Source organism: Cucurbita moschata, unplaced genomic scaffold, assembly GCF_002738365.1.
Source record: "Cucurbita moschata cultivar Rifu unplaced genomic scaffold, Cmos_1.0 Cmo_Scf00001, whole genome shotgun sequence".
NCBI classification, from domain to species: Eukaryota; Viridiplantae; Streptophyta; class Magnoliopsida; order Cucurbitales; family Cucurbitaceae; genus Cucurbita; species Cucurbita moschata.
The window spans coordinates 6,257,253-6,267,551 of record NW_019268517.1 but is presented as its reverse complement, the minus strand read 5'-3'; the positions used below and the strand labels follow the sequence as shown (position 1 = coordinate 6,267,551).

The 10,299-nt window shown below is 34.3% G+C and overlaps 1 protein-coding gene and 1 pseudogene across 2 annotated transcripts; one reads left to right on the top strand and one right to left on the bottom strand.

Annotated features, from left to right (window-relative positions):
• The window catches only part of LOC111450805, a 6,726-nt pseudogene extending 3,934 nt beyond the window's left edge, over positions 1-2,792 (bottom strand).
• A 4,629-nt stretch (positions 2,793-7,421) lies between these two features.
• Positions 7,422-9,395, top strand: LOC111462642. 2 transcript variants are annotated; one of them, XM_023106428.1, is made up of 3 exons: positions 7,422-7,673; positions 7,790-7,837; positions 8,078-9,395. In XM_023106428.1, exon 3 carries the CDS (start codon positions 8,086-8,088, stop codon positions 9,271-9,273), a length of 1,188 nt encoding a protein of 395 aa, XP_022962196.1. In that variant the 5' UTR covers positions 7,422-7,673; positions 7,790-7,837; positions 8,078-8,085; the 3' UTR covers positions 9,274-9,395. The 2 variants fall into 2 exon arrangements, with proteins under 2 accessions (XP_022962196.1, XP_022962118.1); XM_023106350.1 differs by lacking the exon at positions 7,790-7,837 and having other exon boundaries at positions 7,428-7,673.
• Positions 9,396-10,299: the final 904 nt, after the last annotated feature.

Here is a 10,299-nt window from a genome sequence, read left to right as displayed (position 1 = left end):
ATTTTTTTTTTTTTTTTTTTGTGACTCAACATTTTGGCTGATATGACTTGAGTCTGGTATGCTCGAAGTCTAAGCTGAGAAGTGGTGGGGATCGAGTCAATCAAAAAGTACACTTTTTTTTTTTGGCTTCTAGTATGCTCGAAGTCATATTTAAAGTATTTATGCCTAATTAGACTTAACTAGTACTTTTTTCTTTTTTTTTTTTGTGGCTCAGCATTTTGGCTGATATGACTTGGGTCTCGTATGCTCGAAGTCAAATTTAAAGTATTTATGCCTAATTAGACTTAACTAGTTTAAATTATCAAGAGTAAGTTCAAACTATTTAATCTAATTCTCATAATAGAATTCTAACTTATAATGGTTGGACTCCTTATGCAGAATTGAATTTGAGGGAGCAATGTTAAGCTAGGATCAAAGAGTTGCATCGGCCTATGTCAACCAAGTAATTGACCTTACTATTTGCTCGGTTGGATATGATGATGATATGATGATGTGATGATGTTATATGATAACTTGATGACGTTATATGATGACTTGATGATGTTAGATAATGATGCGATGATATTATATGTTGTCGAAATAATAGATTGATAAAATGATAGGACAAGGTTATGTATAGAAAACGTTATGGTTATGATAGATTGATAAAACGATACGATAAGATTATGCATAGAAAATGATACAGTTATGATAGATTGATAAAATGATACGATAATGTTATATATAAAAAAACATTGTTATGATAGATTGATGAAACAACATGGTTAGGTTATATAAATAAAAAAATAAAAAAAATGATTATGATAGACGGGTGAAACGATATGGTTAGGATAAGTTTAGAAAATGATATGACTAGGATATGTATATGGAATGATATGACTACGAAATATTTACGAAATGGTTAGGATATGGGAACGATGCATATATTTATGTATATTGTAATTTAATATGAGAATGATATGATTTTTGTTATGGAAAGATAGGTTTGATGAATTAATATAACTATGATAAGACATGTTGAAGGCACGCTCAGGATATGCTATGTGATTTTTATGATTTACGATATGATATGATATGTGCCTGATGTATATTGTTATGTCTGAAAATATGGAAATGTTATGATATGATATATATGTGACATGAATGATATGATTGACATGCAAAACGACGAACTAATATGAGATACAACCCCGACACACATGCAAGATACGATAAATAATAAACGGTATGAGAAATAATATGATATATGATATGATATGAAGGAAAATGCTAGAGGGGTTGTGTGTACATGCATCAAGAAATACCTCATTTTTACGATGGTACGGACATATATGTTACGAGGCAACGAAACGATCATTATGGTTATCATAATGCTGCAATGGTCAGATAGAAAAATAATCATTATGTTTATCATAATGCTGCGACGGTTATATAGGAAAACAATCATTATGTTTATCATGCTGCCATGGTCGCTATTCTTAAACGGGTGTCCGGACAACAGCAACCTGAGAATGCTCACCCGATAAGAAAGGGGCCTAGGAAGTGTGCAAACTGACTGGTGGGTCCATACTCGCATGTGTGGACGGTGTGTAGAACAGTAAATACACATCCAATTAGCCTGTTTAGGATAGCCGCCAAAGGAATATATATTGATATGACAAGTCTCACTCATAATTGTGTGTGTTTGCATGTAACCCTATTAGTGACGTCACTTGCTAAGTATTTCTTAAAATACTCAAGCCACATGTTACTTCTATTTCAGGTAAGACATCCTTGCAGGCTAAGGACGACATCGCAATTCGATATCATAACACATGCGTATGATAGTTGTACTTATTTTCTTAAGTTAGAATAAAGTATTTTTTTTTTTTAATTTTAACACTTATTTATTTCATTTAGTATTTCGTTGTGTCGTTTTAAAGATGTTTTCGAACATGCAAGTCTATGACGGTGCTTTAAGATAAAGTTCATGTTTATAAATAAGTTTAAATTAAGTATTTCTACACTTAATATTTATGATATGTATACCATAGTGACCTTAGATCAAGTAGAAAATTTAGGGTCGTTACAAATCTTGTAGACTAGCCTATGATGTAGCCTTGACATGTTTCATATTCTCACTGTTGATGCCGCGTCACAGTCAGGTATGTCCTACATAAGATAAGAAAAATGAATGTTATTAACTGTTTGTGCTATGATTAAATGTCAACTTAACATGAAATTTTATGGCTAGATTGTAATATTGAGTATGATACTTGACTTGGTTGTATGCCTATTGATATGTTATGTTACAAAATTATATGTTTATGATTATACGTAGATGGGATGAACGGTATAGACATAATAGACTTAAACTTAAGGGTTACATGTTAGTCTTAGAATCATGTCGCTTAGAGAGTGAGATAGAGGACGTCAAGGAAGTGGGCGACCCCTATTAAAAGAAGTGGTATTCACACCATCGTTTGTACCCAGTATTATGTTCAAGGTAGAGTAGTTAAGATTAGTCAAGGGAAGTCTCAAGTGTGAAAGCGTAGAGAATGGTCCAACGAGGGGGGTTGGACCACGTTAGGGAGTATCGTGAATGCGAGAGAAAAGGAAGAGACCTTAGGCACGGTATCCACAGTGAGCGTACTTTCAAACGCCTTTCTAAAAGACCTATAAAAAATGCCACGTCACCTAAGTCCTTAATAGCGTGGTAAAAGTAAGATTAAAGGAACTTAAGGCGTAATTACAAAACTTACTAGATAAAGGCTATATCCGCCCTGGCATACCTTTTTGGGGTGCACCAACATTATTTGTCAAAGAAGAAAGATGACTCGATGCGTCTGAACATCGATTACAGAGAATGGAATATAAGGAACCTAGTCCGGACAAGATTTTGAGACAAATTAACATAAGGTCCTGTGGCATATAGATTAATACTTTTTTTCAAAAATTAGACGGAAGTTCTTAATACGGTAGAATACTTCCGTGTAGGCCGTTACAAACTTCGAGGGACAAATCAAGTCAATCTTAGAAATAGGATAGAACGTCGGCTAAGGCCAACCAAGTAAATGACCTTACTAACAACATGGTTATATTTGATATTGACACATGCTCCATGGTTCTGCACGTGTCATATATTTGATATGTATAAATTGTTTATGAATCGATATGACTATGATATGTATATGTTATGATATGTGAATTGTATAATAACATTTACGGTATGATGTGTTCAATGATATGTTTGAGATAGGATGCGATAACGTTATGGTTCGAGCCTTTGGCCCCAGTTCAAGAAGAAAGTTTTAGAAAACGGGGGCAGAGAGATTTCAAAAGAGAGTTTTGAAAGCAAGATTTGAGAAATTGAAATTTGTGTTATATGGGAATGTAAGCAAAAGACAACAACAACGGCGGGAATGTGAGCAAAAGGCAACAACAACAGCTTGCTGCATATAACCATCTGTAGGGAAAAGTTGACAACTAGTCATATTCCCCTATAAAACTTGAATCCTTGGGTTGAAAATTAAAATTGTCTTTATCAACTCCCTTCTAATTTGTTATAAGGTTTTATTTATGTTCGTGGGTAGCACATTTTTAGCTGCACAACAATGTTTTGTGTTTTCTTTCTAGATTGAAATTACTCTTTTGAGGATCGCTTTTGAGACCGAATTTAATCTTTTATTCTTCATTTGATATTGTTGAGCTCATATGTGGTATCTAATATTTCATTTGAAAATGGCATTGGACATAAGTACTAACAACTACGTCAGCGTAGTGCTCAATAACGATTGTCGAAATTGTTACAGAAAGGAATGAATTTATAATCCAAGAAATATAATAATATATTTAATTGTAGCCAGCGCAACGCTCTTAATCTTGCGCTGGCTATAAATATTTTTAAAAAAATGGTCGATGGTCATCAAATTACAACCTCATTATAATGTTTATTTTTAATGCTATGAATAGTTATTCGGGTTCTCTAATACTCCTTTTGAAATTAAGAAGAATAAATTTTAATTTTAATTTTGTTGAGAGCTAAACTTTTACTTAGAACTTGCATGTTCAACTAGTATTGATCAAACCTATTGTAGAGTGATTCAAATCACGAGTTTAGAAACAAGTTTTCTTTACTCTCGATCTTGATCAAGGTAATCTGTTCCAAACTTTCCTTGGATTGATTTCATATTAATATTGTTAAAAAAAAATTAATGAAAATATTTGAGATAAAATATAAAGTTTAACAATATTTATGATTGAAACTTAAAACATGGAATAAATTACATTAGATGGGTGAGGAGTTAGATTGGCTGGGGTCTCCTATGCTCGGTGTTACGATTTTACTTTTTCAACTGTGCGGCATTGTGATCTTGATATGCTCATGACCAACTTTGAGGAGAACTCAAGTCCCATATTCATTTGTTGCCCGACTTTGTGGCTTGGTCGGACTTTAGGCGAGATTTGTCTTCATCCATCAAACATCATTTGTGCTGAATCCAAGCTTGTTTGGCCACACACTCCACCCTCGTGTACATGTTCTTATCTACAACACAATCGACTTGCCTCTACATTAGGCCAAGGTCTCCCGTGTGCAATGTAGCATCCAACATCATTTTTGTTTTCAATTAACATGGTCCATGTGTCTTGACACCATCTTAAGTCACTAGTGGAATTGGTCATCGCACCTCATTCAGTCATCCAATTAATAGTTGCTGAATTAGGGTTAATCTATTCTTCTTGGTCTTCTTTTTCTATTGCTGTCAATAGTTGCTAAATTAGAGTTATTCTTCCTCTTGCTATCTGGTTTAACAGCCGCAGAAGTCTATTTTGTGTCTTTTCCGTTTTTTCCTTTGGGGGCTCTCATTCTTTTTAAGTAACCTTCTCCTTTTATATTGTTCATTGCTTCTCATTTAGGGTCGAAAATGAGTAAGTCGTTCATTTAGGATGTTCCTAATTGGGTAGTCAAGGACCTACTGCTGTTTTGGATTAAATTCATATTACCTTATCGATCAAATATCTCACCTGAACAGATACAAAAGAATATAATAAAATTTTGTATAATTTAAAAATAAAAAACACCAAATTTAAAAGAAAAAAAATCAAAGACATAAGTGAATGTGCTATTAAGAAGTTTACTATTCAAGGAACAAGATTAGATTAAAAAATTAAAGGATTACACCCCTTTTCTGTAACGGCTCAACTTTTTAATTCTCTTCGGCCTCGATAAAAAAAAATCAATAGTTATCTAAAAATAAAAAGTATTATTTGGTGAGTATAAACATATTTGGTAAAAAACCAACTTTTAGGCTCTAATCACATCCTTAACCTACAAAATTATCAAAAAAACAATTCTCAAAGTTCAGGCCTAGGTTCTACAACTATCTAAACTTTTAAGGGACGTCAAAGTTTCAAACGGTTCCCTTGCCCATCATAAACCTAATCGTGGTTTAAACATTGTTCTCATTCTTTCATCAAATACAATTGAGGTATGAGAGTTGTTTACCTTTTTGGGCAGTGAATCTACTAAATGACGGGGTTAACCAACTTTTATATTCTTCAAAACTCAGCTAGTTTATCTTTAACATTAGCAACTGCTCTTGCCTTCTAGTTGGATGCTTCCACTCAGCTAGGCAACTTCTTCGATTCATTCAAGCGTCTGATAGTTGGGTGTTTACGATATCCATCAATTTCTCTTATGGACTTCTCAATAAAACAGATGTACTTTTGTTTTCGATGACTCAATTATAGAAATTCAAAGTTGGAATTTTATGTTGGGTGATCTCCTAAAAATTTTTCTAGGAAGCATGAGTGAGGACAAAACGTGCCTAAAAAACTCATATGTGTGAATAGACTTCACTCTTAGAATCAAGTAGTAAGTAAAGTGACTATGTTGCAAGGGATGTAGGGAAATGTCGGAGTCATCAAGTACCAAATTAGAATTTTCAACCATTGACATGGATCGTTGCATTATTAACTTGAGCCAATATCTAACAAGTGTGTGCATAATAATTTTTTTTTATCTATTGTAAACTGAACCATATGTATACTTTCTTACGTAGTGCTTTGAGTATGTATTTTGTGCATTATTTGTATTCTCTTAGGCAGTGTTGGAAATTAATTTTGAAGATGAAATATTGATTTTGATGTCATCTAACCGGAATCGTGGGAGATTGTTGTTGTTGCCAACAACAATTTTTGAGGATCTAAGAAGCTGAGCTTTGATAAAATTTGAGATATAGTCCTTAGCGAAAGTATTTGCAAATAGAAAATTGGTGATTCATCGGACAATGCTCTCAGTGTTGACCGAAGGGAAAGAAGTAAATTAAAGACCTCAAACATTCATAGTCAAACAAAATCAAAGAACTAAGGAACATCTCCAAACAGACCAAATATAATGTATTGGAATTGTTGAGATGATAATGATTCTATAAATTTAGCAGAAAACATTGGGATGCTCTAATCTTCGGTGTGGATAGTTCGATTGAATCTTTGATTTTGGATTCATGTGCATCTTTTCATTCGTGTTGAAACAAGGTATTGTTATGAAATTTCAAACCTGAAAATTTTGGGAAAGTGTAGCTCGCCGACAACAAAGTCGTAGAGATTGAAGGAAAATGAAATATATGCATACGAACTTCAATAGGAAATCAATGGGCATTGAAGTATGTCACATATGTCTCTAGTCTCAAGTAAAATCTTATCTCCATTTGAAAACGAGTTTTAGAAGGCCTAAAATTTGGTGATAGGAGTATTTGGAGGAGTTGTATTATTTTTAGCTTGACAAAAGTTATTAGAGAACCAAAGAAATTATGATTGGAAATGGTCCATACCAATGTTTGAGGACCATCTTGAATTGTTAGTGGATCAAAATTCTACGTCTCCCTCGTCATACTTGTATGTGATATCATTAAGTTTGTATGTGATATCTTATGTCGGGTAGAAAATATTGAATAATGAGTTGTTCAAAAAAAATGGAGGAAAATGAAATTTGACATAAGTCCGTGATAGTTGCTTAATCATAAGAGAAGAAATGAAACCTACTTAGAATTTAATAATATAAGGAATAAGTATATATAAACTTACGATCATTTCCTAAATTAGTGGATGGGGACTTCCATCATAGAACAGTAGCTTAGTTTGGAAATTTCCCTCGCACCTTAATTCAAAATTTGAACTTGAAGTTGGTCATGGTAAGTTTGTAACAACACAAAATTTCCCCCTTTTGATGGAAACTCCACAGCTCTCTTCTTTTCCCACTTGCATCAAAAAGAACATATTTTCAAAGTTTACCAAAGTGTTGGATGTCTTATTTCCATAGCCAAAGCAATTCCTTTTTGAGATATCATATTTAAAGAACTTTGTTGATCAATAATTGAAGAAAGGCAGCGATGTGGATGATTCAAAAGCTGAAACACCACCACTGCTCACACAAAAAACAGTAATGAAAACGCCGCACTGCGTTTCTTTATCTGTGTGTGTCCCACTTGGTCTCATTCGTCAATTCCCAGCCCCCACGCGTGGGACTTCCTTTTACAAACCCCCGATTCCTCTCCTCTCTTCTTCATCCTAAAACCCCATTTCACAAAAATTCCCTAAAAACAAATCATTCAATTCCCATTCTCGAGGCCATTTCGAGCTCTCAAGTGCACCAGATTTCCCGGATTATCGTTTTTGACTTTGGAGCCTTAAAGGTATGAATACAAACAAACACTCCCCTTCTTTATCTATTTGTGTTCCCCTTTTTCTTCTTTTGTCTTTTCGCTTTCGGATTCTAAGAATTTCACTCTGCTTCGTGTGTTCTTTCTAGTCCTCTGTTTCTGGATTTGGGGATTTTCAGATTCGGTGCTCATTTCTGGTAATTGGGTTTAGGGTTTTGATTTCTTTTCACTTATGGCTTCTGGGTTCTTACTGTTTTTGTAACCCCTTTTCAGTTTTGTTCAAATTCTTCTGTTTATTCATCTTTGATTTAGGGCTTTTTTGCTCTGTTTCTCTGTATTTGATGTGAAAAACTCTGCCGATTGTAGTTTTGAAATGTGAGTTCTTTAGGATCTTTCCAAGTTGAATGAAATTGGGGTATTTTTTTGGGAATTTGCAGGTGTTTTAATGGCTTCCGAAGCTAAGAGCATGGCTGTTTCAGAGGAACAGAAGAAGGAATGTGTTGTGGAAAATGGTAAGGACAATAAGGAAGTTGTTGGTGTTCTTGAGGTGTTGGTTCACCAAGCAAGAGACATTCATAACATATGCATATACCACAAGCAAGATGTGTATGCTAGGCTTTCTTTCACTACTGATCCTGCAAACTCTGTGTCCACTAAAACCATCAACGGTGGTGGGAGAAATCCAGTTTTCAACGACAGTGTTCGCCTCGACGTTCGATCCATCGATACGTCGCTCAAATGTGAGTTATGGATGCTTAGTAGAGTCAAGAATTATCTTGAAGATCAGTTGCTTGGTTTTGCTTTGATCCCTTTAAGAGAAGTTGTTGTTGTTAATGGGAAGTTGGAGAAAGAGTTCTCTCTTTCGTCCACCGATTTGTTCCATTCGCCCGCCGGGTTCGTGCAGCTATCGATTTCGTATATTGGAGCTTCACCAGAGTTCATGGCCATTCCAGCCATAGCTACAGCTCCCCTTGAAGCCATTGCAGAAGGGGAGGATTCGAGTTTAACCAAATCACATCCAAATGATTTGGACATGATGGAATTCCCGGATCTTAAGATTGCGAACGAAGATCAGATAATGGTCTCTGAGTACATCGGTATCACGTGTTCGAATTTGGATTCTGAATCTTCAGAGAACTCAACCATTCCCAAGTGTGAGAATCCAGTCTTTCCAATGTCGAACGAGAAGTCAAGTGAAGCTTCAAAGATCGATTCTCCACCTAATAGTGTATCAAACGACGCAGTTTCTTCACCATCACTACCTACATGCTCGGAGTCATCAAAAACATCAGCAAGTTCAAAACCTGAAACCCAAGAACATGTTTCAGCACCAAATGCTAAAAACAGCGAGGTCAACGATTTGTGTAGCGAGGCAGCAAGTGATACAGTTACGAAGCCAGTAGTTTGCGTGAGCATCGAGCCAGAGGAAGAGAAAGTAGTGCAACAAGACATTGTGGACATGTACATGAAAAGTATGCAACAATTTACAGAGTCATTGGCAAAGATGAAACTTCCTTTGGATATCGACACAAATGGTCCTCCGAGTTCGGGTAGTTCGAGCTCTAACCCGGACCTACAATCACCAAAAAACAACGGTTCTCGTGTGTTTTACGGTAGCAGAGCGTTCTTCTGATCAAATTCACGGTCGAGTAGACTTGATTTTAGTATGGTTTCATGTTTTTTTTGGTTTATGCAGTTTGAAATGTATTTGAATGTGTGTTAGTATTAGTATGATATGAAGCTTTGGTTGATGAATGATAGGGTTAATCATATAATTGGGATGGTGGGACCCACAAGCACATGGCCATAGGGGTAAAAATAGGTAGCCACGTGATTAATGTCTAACTTTTGCTTTCAAATAATTGATGCTACTTATCAAGTCATGGTAGGGGTAGGGAAAGGGAATCTATTTTATTTTCTTCTTTAACTTTTTAAATATATAATAAAAAGTTCCAATATTCCAATGAAAATATAGTAATTTCAATAATTAAAATGACAAAATAATAATAATAATAGTTGTATTAAAGAGATGTCTAAGAAATGTGAGAATAAACGATATGAACTAACGAAATTATTAAAAAAAAATTGATGACTGAATCATGACAACTCTAAAATGAGGTATGTTTTGCTCTTATGTTAGGTGTCATCTCTAGAATTTTCATAAAAAAACATGCTAGAATTCAGTGCAACTTATTGCTAGTTTGAATGAGTTAAGATATTCGTAATCAGTAAATATTTCGAGAATATATTAGTTATCGAATATATATATTCATAATCCGTTATATATCTTAGATATTCGTAATCAGTTAATATTTTTTTTTTTATGATTTGATTAGTAGTATATATCTTAGATATTCGTTAATATTTTTCTTTTATGATTTAATTAATAGTATATTTTATTTTATTATCAAGATTTAGTTAGTTTATATTTTTCTGATGAGTAGACATTAGATGGTAGCTTGTATCCTATTTAGACATTGTGAATATGAATAAAGATTGAACGTTCGATCCCAATTTTATTTTCTCATTAACTCTATATTGTTTATTTGAGGAATAATATTTTCAGATCTATTCACACTCTTGAGTGATAGATATTGTGTCAAAACATGTGAGCGAAAACAAAACATGCTTGCAAAGGAGTAGTTCAGACCCACTTGTG

Coding starts and splice junctions, on each gene's coding strand:
- LOC111462642 (XM_023106428.1), top strand. CDS start 8,086: ATGGCTTCCGAAGCTAAGAGCATGGCTGTTTCAGAGGAACAGAAGAAG.